This window comes from Colletotrichum fructicola (genome assembly GCF_000319635.2).
Source record: "Colletotrichum fructicola Nara gc5 chromosome Unknown KSG_Nara_v1_contig07, whole genome shotgun sequence".
Classification (NCBI taxonomy): domain Eukaryota; kingdom Fungi; phylum Ascomycota; class Sordariomycetes; order Glomerellales; family Glomerellaceae; genus Colletotrichum; species Colletotrichum fructicola.
In genome coordinates, this window is record NW_027094057.1 from 2,319,456 (window position 1) to 2,336,772 (window position 17,317).

Below are 17,317 nucleotides of genomic sequence, written 5' to 3' on the forward strand. Positions count from 1 at the left end.
GTACCTTGAACCATTCTCGCCATTTGCAAAACCGTCCCTGTTCAAGATTCTGCGCCAGCAAGGTGCAGATGACGATGTCGACATCAGGCTGCTCGGGGAAAAGAATACTCGGAAGAGATGGCTATGGCTGGGCGAGCTGGCTGGGCGAGCTGGCTGGGCGAGCACCATTTCCCGGGATCTTTAGAACAATCCGGAAGGGCCTACACACTTGTGAACGAGGTTGTATGCAATGCTCCCGCAAATGAAACTGATAGTTAGATAGATGGCGGATGTCTGATCTCATATCACAGCCAGTACGCGTTAAGCTAGGCACCGGGCACGATATCGAAGATGCCGCAGTCCACAGGTCAGGACATTCTTGACATTGGACAGCATGGCACGTGTCGATGCCAGACTTCGAATCTGGCTAGGCCTGGTTTTCACGAGGTTGGTTTTGAGCCGTGTCTGGCGAGAGGAACTTTTGAAACAGACGGAGAGCGGTGAAGCAGGTAGGTTGGACTAGCCGCCGCAAGACGTAGACGGCGCAGCGGTACTGTGATATCGCGGCAGGGCTACCACTTTGACTCGTTCATAGAGCAAGAGCAGCATGGCATGCCAGAAATGGCTTGTTAGACTTGACATCACTCGTGCAATTCACCGCACCGATCTCTACAAACGAAGCACCAGGAAGTCGACAGATGGTGCCCCCGGAAGCTGCGGGGATTGCGGGAGGCTCATTTGACGGCCCCTCCGCCCGGCCCCGGGGACGAGGTCGGATAGGTATCGATGGACGGACGATGGGGGGTCTCGGGCCATCAGATGTGATACAGCGGCACGCAGGAACCACGACGTGCATTTGCATTGCTGAAAATGCTTACACAGCGTCTTTGGGAGGGCGTTCGGATACGTCCGCTCGTGAATTGTAGGGCAGACAATGATGGCAAGTCTGGACACAAATAGAACATGCAGGATTCTGGCTCCTCTCCACAAGGGGTGGGCTGCTCTCGACAGCCACCTACCATGTGTTCGTCGTCATTGATTTCTGTTGGCGTACTCACTCGGCGTGCGTGTGGCAGGAGAGAGACGCCGTTGAAAGAAGAAAGTGCTGTCCACGCGGGTACGTATTCTAGAAGGAGTTTCCGGGCGCCCAGTCATGTCTGGTCCCGGTCGTCGTTTTGTTTCCATCCGAGATGGAAGCTGGCCGGAAGAAACTCAAGCAAGCAACCAAGCAGCAAGGAAAAAGGATGGGATCCCCGCAAAAAAGCATTGCTCGCACGCACCGCGCCTGCACGGCAAGCATCCCCACCCACACACACACCACACCACCGAGAACCACTGACCTTGCAGAGCAGCACACGCAGGAACCTCCGCCACCATGAGCCTCTTTTTCCTGTTTCCTTCTGGAGGACTACGGATGCTCTCACCGCAGCCCTGAAAAAGCCCGACATTTAACCTCGAACCTCTGACGCAGCGCTGGGGATTGGTCTGTCATCCAATGTCTCTGTATGCGGTACGCGCGGCGCGGGATACGCAGCCGGGAACGCCCTCAGTCGAGGTGCGTACGGATATCTTTCGAGTACGTACGTCAAAGCAGGCGCCCTGTGTGCCTGCGATCTAGACCGCTGGCGATGGACGACGGGGGTGCAGAGCTTGTGAGCACGGAGAAGTTAAGGAGCAAGAGAGAGCCTCGAGCTTCGAGACCTTCGCTTCGAGCTTGATTTGGAGCCATCTCTCACACAGTGGACCCAGCCCCGAGCACAGCAACGAAGGCGGCGCACAGGCAGGCGAGCAATGGTCGTGATCTCTGGCAGGTCGCAGCGGGAGCGGAAATCGGAATCGGGTGAAGCTTCCTCTGGACCGTGGACGGCGGTATTGCCGCTTTTGCGGCTCATCCACTCCTGTTGCCCCCGTCGTCCCCCAGTCACAGTGATGACTTGAACCCCTTGGCGCACCAAAGTGCGGTGCCTGAGTGGGCGGCAGACAGTGGGCACCCCTTGCCTTCTGTTTCCTTTCTCTCGCTGTGGAAAACCCCCCTTCGTGATGCAGCGGAAGGGGGACAAGATTCTGGATTGAGTGTTGCATGAGGTGCTGCCCAACCAGTGCGTGTGAGATCAGTCACTCAATCCGGCGGTAACATGGCCAATCAGGAAGGAGGGCCCAAGGGGTCTGGATCCCCACCGGCTGCGAGAGCTTCCCGTTCGTCTGTGGTTGGCTGCGGTCTCTTCTTCTCTTTCCCCCTCGGATTTGGAGAATTGCGAAGCAGCATGGGCATCACATCTTTCTTGCTCTGCTGGGGGGGCTTTTGCTACTACTCGAGCTGCAGATGGCTTACTCGTGAACGATGCATTTTCCTGATGGCCCTGCCAGCTCCTCCCCCTTGCGCGTGCTCGTGTTATCTGCACCTGTGTTTCTGGTGTAATTGAGCTACCTGCAAGTCCACGAGAGTGAAATGTCGTACCCGCGTGGATGGTGGTGGTTCCTCCAGGCTCCTTGGCCCTGGCTCACCCCTCCCCTAGCTAGCACGTTTTTAGTGGCGACGACTCGGGCGGGTAATAGACGAGTGGATGGAATCACTGGCCCAGAATCAGGGCGAGTAGTCTGAGAGGTTGAGAGGGTACTCGGAGATGTGCAGCTAGCTGCATGTACTCCTGGGCGGATGCCCGCTGCCAGAGCTTAGTGCATGAGGATATTGCCAGTTGGAGTTTGCCTCATCCATGTCCGCTGCCTTGGTTTGTCTCGTACCAGATCGTGGTGTTATGGTGCGCGCGTAAGAGCAGCCGGAGGTATCCTGGGCTGCCTCACCCTAAGTTCTGTCTGGTTCTGGTTCCTTGGGTTGATTAGTCAAAACAGCTAGCTTTACCTCGCGCGCCAGCAAAAACCATTGAAGCTTCAACTTGAGTGCTCATGCAACCCCAATCACACCTCTGTTGCGCCTGCTACTGGCCCGTCGTCGTCACAACGGGGAGTAGAAGACAAATAGCGAGACGGTGGAAAAGTACAGCGACTTCGAGGTCCCTGAGGCAGAAAGACACACAGAGAGAGAGGCTAGGCTAGCGGATGGTGTCGCGGCGGCCGGGACGAGAGTTGGGACTGGACGGGGGACCCGGCGCGCATTGAGAGAAGGCGCCCGGCTGACCTTACCCTGTCTGGCCCGGCGTTAGAAGACGGCGGCGGCAGCATCCACTCGCACTTGCGAGCCTTACTATCCAGGGCTAATTACGGGCGACCCTTGGCGGCGCAAAGTCGCAGCGCGTGCCGGGCTTGTTGCTTACACGGTACACCACCTCGGGCACTCTGGGGTGGGATCATGGCCCTCTCGTCGTCGTTGTCGTCGTTAGACAGGTCTCGTCAGAATGTCTCTGGCTACGACGGGTGGACCGTGTCGAGGAGGTACGGTTGAAGGTCTGAGAGTGTGGGTTTGTTGTTTTCTCTTGTTTGGAAATGCTCAGAAGGGCGTAATTTTATGGGGCGCCGAATTCTTTCTGGATGAAGAATCAGGACAATGTGAGTGCATGGCGCACCTTACTCGTCGTGGTCGAGGTTGAAATATAACGGAACTGGGATGCCGAGTTGGCTCTTTGACAAAGGGTCCGCATTCCCATTTCTGAAAGAGCCGCCTGGACATCTGTGCCATATGTACAGATACTGTACCACAGGTAAATGGATGCCAAACTGATTGCAAGGCTCAGGCTCTCAGCGGATGGAAATCACCGACGTTTGTGATGCTATGCAGTAGAGGGCAAAAGATAATCGGTGCCAGTCAGTGCCAGTGCAAGGCATGTCCCCGTCAATGGCCAATTTCAGGCTCTAACTCCTGAGCCGCGAGCGAGCGAGGAGCGAGTGGTGTGTGATGGGCCGGGATGGAACCTCTCTTGTGTTCCCACCATGGAGATTTCTGTAAGATGAGCTTGGCGGCGAGCCATGAGAAATGGGAGATGAGACACGGCGTCTGATGCGGCCAGATAGTCGTCTGGTCTCTGGCACAGTGTGCAGCTGTCAGGTGGTCAGTGCATCCGTGGGTGGGTCCCCACGGCCATGGCGACGGCGCACTGGTGCAGACGTCACTGTTTCCGCTGTCTTGGGTGTGGAAATTGCATTAACTGCATAGGCCGTGCACAAGGCAGGCCGTGTGTTTTGGACAGAAACACAGTGATCCCGCCTGCTCCCCTATCGTGCCCCATCTGCCAGCCCGGCTTCTGCTTAACCAGGACGGGACGGGCTAATCTCACCGGGAAATCCACCCACACCCTCCAGCGTCGCTCCCAGTCCCAGTCCATCTCGTCGTCGTCCAGCACGACCTCTGGGGACCCAGATGGGAAGTGACAAGGGGCCTGCACCCCCAGCTTTTTTTTTTTTCTTTCGGTTTTTTTTTTTTTTTTTTTTTTTTTTTTTTTCCCCTCTCTCTCTGATGTTTTTTGCGCCTGTTGCATTTGTAGATTTCGTAGACACGGTCCCGTTCCTGGTCAAAGTACCCCCATCCAGCGTTGCTTCCAAAGGCAAATCATCTCGCTTGTGCTCTGGTTTTCAGCCTCTGGTCTCTGATACGCCCACCAGACCGTCTGTCTGTCTGTCTCTGTCTCTCTCTGCACTTTCTCTCTCCTCGCTCGCTCGCGCGCTCTTTCTCCCACTCTCACTTCTTTTGCCCTTCCAATCCCTGGACCTTGGACCTGTCTTCCTCCTGCACCTGCAGCGCTTGCCGTGCCTCTGCCTCTGCTTCTGCTTCTGCTTTCCCGTCTCGCCTCACACCCCCCTTCCTACCTCACCCTCACCCCCCGGGGAAACCCATTGTCTTGCCTTCCATTTTGCCTTGGTCTTAATGCTGCTGCAGCTTCTACTTTAGCACCTGCACCAGAAAGCGTGGCCTGGACTACCTGAAATTGGAACTGGGACTGGAACTGGAACTGGAACTGGACTCGATCTGACTGACGACTTCTTCCTCCGTTGCGCGCTGCTTTGCTCAGCTTGCCTACCTACTTTCCTGCCTGCCTTATTACCTTGCCTTGCCTTGTCTTGCTTCACGTCCATTGGACCACACCACCACCCACACCCCCCAAAAGCCCATCATCCATTCTAATCTCTTTTGGCACCGCTGCCGCCCATTCTTCCTCCACCCCCCGTCTTTCACTCTCAAAGCTCACGCTTCAACCCTTTCTCACCAAGTTCCCCTTCGGCTGGGTCTCGTTTCTTCTCTTCCCAATCCTCCATTCCTCGTTTTGCGAACACTGCGCTGTTCGTTCTCCCCGAGTCGCCCAACTCCAACGCCTCGCCTCGCCATCATTCCCCCCTTCAAGCTCGAGCGATATTCGATACCAACCCTTTTGTTACCCAAAGAATCACCACCTTCACTTTGTTACAGCGAACCTTAATTCTAGCCGCCTGCGTGCTGTTCCCTGCAACCACTCACTACTTTCGCCCACTTTTCCCCCCCGTCTGATTCCAACTAGCATCAGCACCAAGTACCACCGCCATCCACCGCGAACCACACACAGCACCACCACCACTACTACCACCGCCGCCGCCGCTTCTTCTCAGCGCACCGCAGCACACCTCCTTCAACCTCCAGAGTCTCCCCTCCAGGTCCTCCGTCCCCCGAACGAGCCTGGCTTGACATGACTCCAACCTGCGGAACGGTACATCACTGAGCACAGGTTACCTGCTGGCCCCCCAGCCACTTTGCCTCGCCCACTCAGTCATTCCATTGGCGCCGCTTCCTGCGCGACCGAGCCCAAACCATCTTCCATTCTCCGCGTTCGACCGACTACCTCCAAGGACGTCGCTTCGCCCTTCCTCCTCTTCCCCCATTCCATCCATCGTCCACCGCGTCGATCGTTTCTATTCGAGACAGCTTCGCCTTCAATCTGGACCGCGCGACGAGCACTGCGAATTGGCCTTTTACGGCCGACATCAGCTGAGTTTAGGGGTTGAGGATTCTGGGAAAGCTTGCCGGACCCGACAAGAAAGGAGGTGAGTGACGACACTCTTTCTTTGCCTACGTTTTCCAACCGTTACCCGCCGCCAACTCGACCACCTCACGACGCCCATCAACAACCCCGTACTTGCGCGATCGTGTCGTGTTTGACTTGGGCCATCATTGCTCCGTGATTTGTTCCACTCCACACGCGCACCATGTGCGTGTGCTTCGTGTCAGAGGCGCCTGCGCTATGCCAACAGCACCTCGGTCATGTCTTAGACCTTGGAATGAGAGGATGAGGCGGAACTGTGTCATGGATGATCTAGAATGCACACCGGGATGATTACCAGCCCCTCCTGAGTCCTCACCGCTCGGTCTCTCTCGTGTTGTCGCCTCGCTTGACCGGTTTTCGCGGCGTTTCGCTAATCATCCCCAATCTAGTTCGACAGCACCATGTCCGAGAAGCCACAATCATCCAACCCAGTCGACGAAATCACTCCGCAAAACCAACAGAACGGCCAGTCAAGTCAAGAAATGTCCAAGGAAAAGGTGCTTCTGGCACCAGAGGAGGGTGGAAATTCAAAGAAGGGTAGGAGCTTGCTGCATGTGCCATCGCGGTCTTCCTCGCAGCGCAATCAATCCTCTCCGACTTCGACAGGGCTGAGCGGAATCACAGTCAGCGATTCGAGAAACAGCATCGGCGGCCGATCAAAGGAATCCAAGGGTAGCATTCTGGGGCGGCATCGAAATGGCAGCGTCGGCAGCCACCGATCCGGCATCGAAACCGAACCGACAAACACCCCCGGCAACACCCAACCGAACTCCCCCGTGAATCCCCCGCAGAAGAAGAAGAAGGGCGGCATCTTCGCATTGTTCGGCTGCTGCGGAGTCCCCGACAACGCGAACGCTATTGAGAACGGTGACGACGCCGTCCACAAGCTCGACAAGCTGCCTGCGCGGCCGACAACTGCCAAGTCCCGTCAGCCGACTCCACAAGAGCAGCCGATCCCACCGAACAAGCCGCAAATCCACGAGAAGCAACCGCAGCCCGAGCAGCCAATGACCGCCGGCAACGAGTATAAGGGTAAGCGCGTCTCTAACACCACTACGGCCGACGACTCTACCGTCGGCGGCCAGGAGGGCTCCGATTCAAAGCACGCGACCGCCCTCGGTACCGGAGCTAGCGCTAGCACAGCTGCGCCCGTCATCACCGTCGAGTCCACCACCGGCGAAAAGGTTCAGGATGCGCAATTAGAAGAGCCGGAGAAGAAGGATGTTGAGGGGGATGAGGCGATGCCCGATGCGACGCCCGAGCCCGAGGAGTCCAAGCAGCAAATACCGCCGCCGGTCGAAGACGCACCGACAAGTCAACAACTGCCGGGCCCTCCGCCGCTCCCGACCGCCGAGAACGGATCCATTGATTTGGCAGGCCCCGTTGCCACCGAGCAGAAGTTCCTGCTGGGCCCAATTGCCCCCGAACACAAGGGCCGAAAATGTCTTGTGCTCGACTTGGATGAAACGCTCGTTCACAGTTCATTCAAGGTATGAGAGATGCTCCATCGTCCCCAATTTCGGTACTAATGTGTCGCAGATTCTCCACCAAGCCGATTTCACCATACCCGTAGAAATCGAAGGCAACTATCATAATGTGTATGTGATCAAGAGACCGGGCGTGGATCAGTTCATGAAGCGCGTCGGCGAACTTTACGAAGTGGTGGTCTTCACCGCGTCTGTTTCTAAGGTACGATATGTCGTCTCCCAACGCCACGGCCCAAGGCTGACATTTTGCAGTATGGCGACCCTCTTCTGGACCAACTTGATATCCACAAGGTCGTTCACCACAGACTTTTCCGCGAGAGCTGCTACAACCACCAAGGAAACTATGTCAAGGATCTTTCCCAGGTGGGAAGAGACCTGAAAGACACAATCATCATTGACAACTCCCCCACGTCGTACATCTTCCACCCGCAGCACGCCGTTCCCATCAGCAGTTGGTTTTCGGACGCACACGACAATGAGCTGCTGGATTTGATTCCCGTTCTAGAAGACCTTGCAAAGTCGGATGTCCAGGACGTCAGCCTGGTTCTCGACGTTACACTTTGAAGCTGAAGATACCAATTTCTTTTCTTCGTTCATCACCTCCGAGGAAATTTGCAGGACCGCGGTCCCATCATAGCGGAAGGCGTTTGGGTTGCGATGGTTCGTTTCCAGCAGGTGTAGATGTATCACTGTCTAATCTTACCTTATAATGAGCAATGGCGGAGGTACCAGACCGAGCCAGCTCACGGCGGCTTGTACGCAAAGAGCTCAGGGGCCGCTTCAAATGACCTCGAGGATGACACTTCATCGAAAAACCTCGGATTCGGAAAGGGACACAAAAAAGGGGGCACTTGGGAGCTTGGGACGGCCGGACGCTGAGCTGCTGACGCTCTTCTGGCACCTCGGTGTTTTTTTTCTTTTTCCGGCGCCCATGTTTTGGAAGTGCACACGAGAGGAACCTCACGAAAGACACCCATCTGTTGTTGAAGACCAGTCACCACGAAAAAAAGGCGGGGAAGGATACCATGGGATGTCGTGTTGGTTTTCATTTGGGCAGGGGACGCACCTTTCTGTGGCAGGATATTGTTTTCCCTTTGTTCATTCTCTCTAACTTTTGTTTGAATCGTACACACAACACACTCTCACACCATCACCTCCTTCACCCCAGAGTCATATTCCTCACTCTCTTCGAGTCTGCCAGCAGACTCATCTCTATTATTCTGCCAGTGTAGCAAACCAAGTGTTCAGCGGAAGCAGAGGACAGACGAGGGAAAGCCTTATTTTATTGTATCTCAACTAGTGCTGCATAAGCTGGCGCCGATCAGATGGAAAGGTTTTGGCTGCAGAAAGCGGCTGCTTCCTAGATATACAGTACCCCCTCAAATTCAATGAAAGCGTTCAAAACTTGTCCGAACTACTGTTGTCTTGATGATGAAGTATGTGCCAAAGCGGGAAATTGGCGTTGGAGCGTGGACATGCAGAAGACGGGATTACCATGTCTGCCACGCGGTGATTTTGATCAGTTGATGGAACCAGGATGGGGCTTTCATTGTGGACCTGGAGAGGTCGGGTTAGGCGCTGTCGCTTGCTGCGCTGAGGTGACCTTCCGGCCAGGGACCCGTTAAGGTAGGTTCGCCGCCCCAGCCCAGGGGGGGGCACCTCAGTGGTTCTGGAACATCGGGTCGGAAAATCCCACCACCCCCGGCCAGCTGGCTGGTCCCCTTTCCAAAACTGTGGCCTCAACTCTGCACATTTGAGTCGCACCGTAGCCGACGCCCCCAGCAAGGAGCTCGATCGTCCATCACATCCATCCACCCAGACCACAGTCCGTCCTACGTGTTTCCCTTCTTCGACCAATTCCGAAATCCTGCAGCGATCTTGGGATCTGTTTACCGTCACACTCCTTCACAATGGTTAGTATTTCCCCGTCAATGGACGTCGGCGAAGCATAGGAGGCTCTTTGGGGGCTTAATTGTCCATCTCGCGATTCGGGAGCTTGCACGCGACCTCGTCTTCGTTTCTGGCCACACCATTCAGGCCGAGGACGAAGACGGCGCGTGTAGGCTGGATGTTTGGAGCTCCTATCGTCGCGCGATATGGACTGTTGCGAACAGCGCAATGGCAGGCAGGAGAGACAGAATTGTTATGCTGACCCGAGGATTGTACAGTCTTCCCCCCGTCCCGCCTCTCCCGTTAACTCGCCCGCCGCGGCCTCTGGCGCGAGCGTCGCCCGCCCTTCGTCGCCCACTCCCCCTGGTGGACCTCGCACCGCCATCCGCCGCCGCGCGGCCGCCGACCAGAAGGAGAAGATCGCCAATGCGCGCCCCAACAGCACGAGGGCGGCCGGTGCTGGCGGCAGCAGCAGCACGATGCTGAGTACGTTCCCCTTCGAGCCTGTGTCTTTTGCAACTCGCCCTGCGTTCGCGACGCGGAGGGGGCTGGAAAGAGAGGCGACTGGAATATGGTGTAGAATTGAATGTTAACGCGCGGTGATTGCAGGGCTGTACACCGACGAGTCTCCCGGTCTCAAGGTCGACCCCGTCGTCGTCCTCGTCCTTTCTCTTGTTTTCATCTTCAGCGTCGTTGCCCTTCACAGTGAGTCTTTGCCGCTCCCTTGCCTCAATGGCTCTACCAAAGGGAATTTGTCCTTTGCTAACAAACGGATTTCAGTCATTGCCAAGATCACCCGCAAATTCTCCAGCTAAATTTCCTGAACGAACGTTGAGGGAAGGACGGATGACGCGATACGAGCCTATTTCGAAAGCAAGATGAGGAGAACATGGGGCTTTGGGCTGTGGTCCTAAGTGAGCTATCTATCAACAGCGGAGCCGTTTTCGTGATGACCCGTCTCTACAGCAGACTTGGTACTCGACAGACGGCCTTGAGACGATGGAAGCATTCATATATCAAACTACACAAAAAGCAGCAGCCTTTTTGACGATAATGGAGGGTGGGATCTTGTGGCCTTGATTCAGAGGAAGACTGAAGGGGGCGGCGGAAAGACAGAAAGGGAAAAGCATGATGGTATGCCCGCCGCTGTATTATACCTCCTTTTTATGCACTTTTTATACCGACATGCGGTTTTTTGGAACGGGATCTTGACGAAGTTGTCCGATGGGTGTGAGACCTTCGTTCCCCAGTGGTGATACTGGCCCCCTCTCCCTTTCGTAAGAAGTTCGACTTTCTGGTGACTTCTCCTTTGACCTGATGACCATGAGCTTCCTAATCAAGGCCGATCCACTAGGTCCACCGAGGCGAACGGGCCTTGTTGTTTACATTGTGGAGTTGAGAGGGGACTGTCACGGGCGTGGGAGGATGGGCTGTTTGGTACGAGAAGCAAGTCATTCGAACGAGCAAAGCGTTGCTGCCTATTTCCTCTTCTTCGTATTCGAACGCGACCCGCGGCCTCCAAGATGATGCTAACAGACTTTGGTTGTTGCGAGTATACCTCATCGTCGAGGGGGGGGGGGAGGGTACCTCCGTCTTTGGAGCTGTTGGCTTCGGAAGACATCGCCACGGAAGTCGAACAGTGATGTCTGGTGTTGTTTTGTCACGGGCGAAGTTCCCGCGCCAGATACCGATTTTGTGGTATTAATGGTTATTCGATGACCGAACGAACCCTATTGGATGGTCTTCCGGTGAGGACCGTATCAGCCAGCCTGTGCTTTTGGACGATTCCTGCCAACTACCATGGAAGTATACCTCGCGGAATGGCGGGCGTATGGATTCATCATGTTCATGGCGAAATTCGATTCCAAGACTACCTCGACTCTGGATTTGTAAAGAAATGTTCTTGACTTGATTTGAACTATTGCTGGCTTGGGATGAGCGGCTATGTTGCATTTATTATTCGTAATTCTGATGTTGGCATGGTGTTCATCAGAGCAGTCTATAGTCAAAGTAGTTGAAGCCACATGATGATATGGTCCAGGTAGTTTGTTTCCGTGTCGAGTGATGGACATGCACTATGGCCGTCTGATGGAGTACATTCTGATGGAGTACATGGCGAGACTTCAGACGGAACGGTTCGAGTGAAATTTTACTGCCTGTATGATTGCAGTTTGCGACCCGTCTTGATACTCCGCCTGCGTCCGTGTTCTCTTATCACGGGCTTCACCAAATCCTTCCGTGTGTCAGTCTGAAGGTCACAACAACGTTCCGTGGCTTTGCAAGATCACTATTCATTTCCCCCGACTGTTGAAGCCGCGACAGCAGTTGTGTGCTCCACCATTTCTGCCCACGACCCCATAGGTCACATCTCGACCGTGTCGTTTCGTATCTGCCTTCAGCGTTCATCTCCGTTGGCTCTCATTCAAACTTTCCGCTTCCGATCCGGCACCGGGGAATAAGGCGCGGGCCATGCCGACCAGGGGATTCGTTTACCTCGTATCAGCCCACGCGTCCCTCACCTTGGTTTGATTAGGACCTCGATCCCACGAGGCCGTCACTGAATTAATCACGACATTCCTGCTGCCTACGCCTAGTAGTTCTCTCGACCCCGGCAAAGAAATCGTTGCCAAGAATGAGACGCACACGAAGACAGCAAAGACAGAAAAAAAGACGAAGACCCTGTTCGCCGTCTGTGGCTGTGCGGGGAGGTTGGAGATCAACGGCCCCCAATCGTCCCAACGAAGACCGTTCATTGGACTTAGACGCCGCCGCCGCCCCTTCTTGGAGGATCTTCAGCCTGCGGCCCGCAATCCATTGGACGACCCGTTTAGGGTTGGACGTCATAGCTGCCTGCTCCTTTTTTGTGTAGTGGTGACAGGGGTGTATAGTGTAGCATAGTATGCGTACCGCTCCGTGCGAGTCCGAGTGTGCGATTCGCCCAGCTGTGGTGATGTTTGGCTTCGAAAAGCCAGTCATGGCATTGATACGCACCGTAGTTCAAGCTGGCATGGTATGGCATGACGGCAGACGGGTGCGAGTGCGGGATGGCGGTGCTGTTGATGCATGCATCTTGTGGTGAACTGGACTGGGCCAAGGTCCGTTCGGTAGGGAACCTACGGGACACTCTTAGGCGAGAGAACGTCAGCGCGCCCATGCCATAGGTAGTTACCCCACCTGCAATCTGCAATCATGTTCCTCCTCTTGGGTTGCCTCCATCCACTCTAGCTCTGGCGTAGGTAGGTAGCACCAGGGTCTAGCCCATGAGCTTGATTGACCTTTGGCTCTGATGATGAAACGGGGCTGAATGTGTGTTGGTCTGCACATAAGGCAAGGCACATGCATCTTTGAATCCTGCATCTGCTCTTCGAAGCTTCACTCATCGGATTATCAGTGCCACTCATCGACAACACTGGACACACGCGAAGTAGCTTTTGCTCAACTGTGTTTGCCCCTCTCGTGCCACTTAGCTTGCGCTCGTGCATTGCAACGGCTCCCTTGGCAGTATCCAGCGCAAAGCTCCGTCGCCCATCGTTCTTCAATCACTTGAGCTTCTGGCACCGTCTTCACATCTCGTCAACATCGTACCGTGATGATCTAACATTCGACTCACTGCCGTCAACCATTTCCATCGTCTCTGGTCGCTTTCCCCGTACCAGCCGGCGAGCCGCAACCGCAACCCCGCACCATGACGGCTATCAAAGGCCAAAAGGGCGAAAGCTCGAGCTCTGCCCCTCCCCCGCGCCGACCCAGCGACTTCGACCTCGACAGAACCGACAGCGCAGAGGTTCCCGACGCCCTGGTTTCTGATGGCTTCAGTCTGCCGTCTTTGGGAGCCGACGATGAGCCTCTGCCCACGTACGGCGACCTCCCCGACCAGCTTCACTTCTCCCAGTCGGGCGTAGAGGCAGGCGCCAATGTCACCAGTGCGTTCCCTCCATGGACTTTCCCTGGCGGCCTCCCAAACCAATAGCTAACTTTCAAACCCAGTCGACGGTCGAGTCAACATCAACATCAACCAGAGCGGCAACCGCCTCGCCGAAATCCTCGCACCGACCATCGCGCGAAGCCAGCTCCTCGCCGACAAGCAGCCCCAAGGGCCCCTCCCGCCCGCTTATATTCCACCGTCCCTCGGCGGTCAACCAGGCCAGGTTCCTCCCCCGCAGCTCAACGTTGTCGTCCAGATCGTCGGCTCGCGCGGTGACGTGCAGCCCTTTGTCGCGCTGGGCAAGGTCCTGAAGGAGACGTACGGCCACCGGGTGCGCATCGCCACGCACAAGACGTTCCAAAAGTTCGTTGAGGAGAATGGGCTCGAGTTCTTCAACATCGGCGGCGACCCCGCCGAGCTCATGGCCTTCATGGTCAAGAATCCCGGCCTGATGCCCGGCTTCGACACCCTCAAGAGCGGCGAGGTGAGCAAGCGCAGACGGGGCATCGAGGAAATTCTACTCGGTTGTTGGCGCTCGTGCATCGAGGCCGGGGACGGACTGGGCCCGCCGCCGAAACCACATGGCCGGGACGCGCCGATGGACGACCCAATGGGCCTGATGCCAGGCGATGAGTCGCAGAAGCCGTTTGTGGCGGATGCCATCATTGCCAACCCTCCCAGCTTTGCGCACATTCATATTGCCGAGAAGATGGGGATTCCGCTGCATCTCATGTTCACCATGCCGTGGACGCCCACACGCGCGTTTCCCCACCCGCTGGCCAATATCCAGTCCACCAACACGGACCCGGTCATGACCAACTACGTCTCGTACGCGCTGGTCGAGATGATGACCTGGCAGGGCTTGGGAGACGTCATCAACCGCTTCCGAGAGAAGGCGCTGGATCTGGACCCCATGTCGCTCATCTGGGCACCGGGCGTGTTGAACAGACTGAGAATCCCGTACACGTACTGCTGGTCGCCGGCTCTCATTCCGAAGCCGAACGACTGGGGCCACGAGATTGACATTTCTGGATTTTACTTCTTGAACCTAGCGTCGGCATTTACCCCGGACCCTGATCTGGCTGCGTTCTTGGCAGCCGGTCCGCCTCCGGTTTACATCGGGTTTGGATCTATTGTCGTGGACGACCCGAACGCGCTGACGAGAATGATTTTCGACGCCGTCCATCTCACGGGGGTGCGGGCGCTTGTCTCAAAGGGCTGGGGCGGTCTCGGAGCTGAGGACGTTGGGCTGCCCGAGGGCGTCTTCATGTTGGGCAACGTGCCGCATGATTGGCTGTTCCAGCATGTTTCTGCGGTTTGTCACCACGGTGGCGCGGGCACCACTGCAGCAGGAATCCAGGCCGGGAAACCAACGATCGTGGTGCCGTTCTTCGGAGACCAGCCCTTCTGGGGTGCCATGATTTCCAGGGCTGGGGCCGGTCCAGACCCCATCCCGTTTAAGCAGCTCAGTGGAGAGAAGCTTGCGGAGGCAATGCGGCATTGTCTAAAACCCGAGACCCAGGCTAGAGCGCAGGACCTGGGTAACAAGATTCGCGAGGAAAAGGGAACTGACGTTGGCGGTAAGAGTTTCCACGATCACCTAGACACCGATGCACTCCGGTGCTCGATCGAGCCCAGCAGGGCAGCGGCCTGGCGTGTAAGACGCACCAAAGTTCGCTTGAGCCCTATGGTTGCAGCGGTCCTGGTTGACAGGGGTTTGATCAAGTACTCAGACCTCAAGCTGTAAGTTGCTCACCGCCCAACCCGCCCCTGCGTCTAAGTGGAACCACACCACCCTTGCTCACACACACGCACACAACTCACAGATACCGACCAAAAGAATACATCACTGACGGCCAGCCATGGGATCCCGTTTCGGCGGTGGCCTCGTCCCTGGCTACCGATCTTGGGAACATTGGCATGGCCGTTGCGGATTTCCCTCGCGAGATCTTCAAGAGCCGGAGCAAGGGAGACAAGACCCCAGAGCCCCCAGAAATCCCCTTCAAGGAGGGCTTGACATCCCGTACGAGTCTGGTCCAGGGGAGTGACAAGTCATCAACTGCGGCTCCAAGCTTGCATGCATCCGAGTCTTCCACGCAACTAGGCCTGGTCGAAACAGGGGCCTCTACACCGACCTTGCCCTTGACCCCGCGTGAGACCACATCGTCTGCGCCCCCCTCCCATGCGCCTTCCGCCACTCCTTCCATGGTCTTCAGTGGACCAGATTCTTCTTCCATTGCTCCTACAGAAACAACAACACTTTCTGATCAGTCCCGTACCAGTCGACCGCCAGGAAGCCCAGGAAAACGATCTGCCATCAGGGACTCCTCCCCAGTGACCGTTGGAGTTGATACGGCTGTAGCAGCCGGAACGAGTGTTAGTCGAATCGTTACCACCGGTGTGAAGACACCAATGAACGTTTGTCTCGGTCTGGCTCGGGGTTTCCGGAACGCCCCGCGGCTGTACAACGACGACACGGTGCGCCCGCAAGAGAAAGTCACTGATTTCTCGAGCGGTCTCAGGGTTGCTGGGAAGGAGTTCGCATTTGGCATGTTTGACGGCATCGGTGGACTTGTCACGCAACCACTTAAGGGTGCTGAGAAGGAAGGCGGAAAGGGCCTCATTAAAGGTTTCGGAAAGGGTATTGGTGGTCTGGTTTTTAAGCCTGCATCTGGTGAGTTACTGTTTCTACTTTTCATAGAGAGGACCATCAACTGTCGTTCACTGCTAACCCATACAGCCGTCTGGTCAATCCCAGCCTACACGATGCAGGGTGTACACGCTACTCTCCGCAACGCGTTCGCGACCAGCGTCCTGAACTACATCATAGCGTCCCGCATGAAGCAGGGGCAGCAGGACATGTACTGTGCCAGCATCGCCGAGCGGGAGGACGTCATTGTGCGGTGGAATAACAAAAGGTACGACTTGAAGAACTTCCAGGCTATGAAATTGAAGGAACAGCGAGAGAAGAGCGACCGACCTCTGTCGCCACCAGGGAAGAACGACAGCGGGCTGTCGCCTCCCGTGACGGGTTGGGCACACACGAGACACATGTCTTTTGACGAGCGAAAGAGATTGCACGCCCGCAAGGAGGCATGGAAGAAGGGGCACGTTGAGGCCCTGGTCCCCGAGATGGAAGGAGACCTCCCGCCATCACCGCGAACCAGCACTACTACCGACAGCGTGGCCGAAGATGAAGAGTTTGAGCGCGCCATCAGGGCCTCCATCAGGGAAACGTCTCGCGGAAACCCAGAGGATGACGCCAAGATTGAGCAGATTCTCAGGGCCAGCATTAACCACCTACGCAGCAGCGGCCATCCGCTCCCGGACGCCCGCCCACGCCCGAAATCGCCCCGCCAACTCGACGAAAAGAACCCCGACATCTTCAAGAACTCGGAGCTGGAGATTACGGACGAAGAGTACCAGGACCTCATCGAGCAGGCGATCCAGCAGAGCATGGCCGCGCACTCTCAGGAAGGAGCCCAGCAGTCCCCGCAGCGCACACCGCAAGGAATCGACGACGAAAGAGAGTTCCAGCGGGCCCTCGAGGAGTCCAAGAATGCCGCGCCGCCGCCTGATTACGAAGACGACGAGGAGTTGAGGCGCGCGCTGGAAGCGTCCAAGATGCACCACGACGACGGCGCGGCGGATGAGGACGAGGAGCTGCGAAGGGCGATTGCGGCTTCCGAGGCGGCGCACAAGGACCAGATGAGCCGACACCAGGCCGCGCGGACGGAGGAGGACATTGTGATGGAGTACGTCAAGAAGCAGAGCCTCGCGGAGGAGGAGTTCCGGCGGAACACCGCGGCCAAGGGCAAGGCGCTGGACGAGTCTGACGAGGACGACGAGGAGTTGAAGAGGGCCATGGAGGAGAGTCTGCGGGGTAGCGGGGGTCGGGCGGGGCAATCCAGTTTCTGAGAGTGACTCTTTTTCTTTTCGCTTCTTTTTGCTTTTTGTTGGGTTCAGAGATAGAAACGTATACTACGATACCAACGAGATAACGAAATAACGAGGACAATCTATTCATATGGTTGCTTTTCCGTCATGAGTGTTCTGGGCTACCGATTCATATG

General features: G+C 56.3%; 3 protein-coding genes across 3 annotated transcripts; all 3 read left to right on the top strand.

Annotated features, from left to right (window-relative positions):
• Positions 1 to 5,588: 5,588 nt before the first annotated feature.
• PSR1 (Phosphatase PSR1) lies at positions 5,589 to 7,993 on the top strand (the record flags this gene model as incomplete). Its single annotated transcript, XM_032029750.1, has 7 exons — positions 5,589 to 5,609; positions 5,898 to 5,943; positions 6,332 to 6,345; positions 6,404 to 6,479; positions 6,567 to 7,432; positions 7,482 to 7,631; positions 7,682 to 7,993. 7 exons carry the CDS (start codon positions 5,589 to 5,591, stop codon positions 7,991 to 7,993), a joined length of 1,485 nt encoding a protein of 494 aa, XP_031890582.1.
• Positions 7,994 to 9,339: 1,346 nt separating this feature from the next.
• SBH1 (Protein transport protein Sec61 subunit beta) lies at positions 9,340 to 10,134 on the top strand (the record flags this gene model as incomplete). The annotated part of the gene is made up of 4 exons (XM_032029749.1): positions 9,340 to 9,342; positions 9,598 to 9,805; positions 9,929 to 10,024; positions 10,100 to 10,134. 4 exons carry the CDS (start codon positions 9,340 to 9,342, stop codon positions 10,132 to 10,134), a joined length of 342 nt encoding a protein of 113 aa, XP_031890581.1.
• A 2,870-nt stretch (positions 10,135 to 13,004) lies between these two features.
• Positions 13,005 to 17,162, top strand: UGT80B1-0 (Sterol 3-beta-glucosyltransferase UGT80B1; the record flags this gene model as incomplete). The annotated part of the gene is made up of 4 exons (XM_032029748.1): positions 13,005 to 13,242; positions 13,307 to 14,987; positions 15,071 to 15,918; positions 15,985 to 17,162. 4 exons carry the CDS (start codon positions 13,005 to 13,007, stop codon positions 17,160 to 17,162), a joined length of 3,945 nt encoding a protein of 1,314 aa, XP_031890576.1.
• Between the last annotated feature and the right edge of the window lie 155 nt (positions 17,163 to 17,317).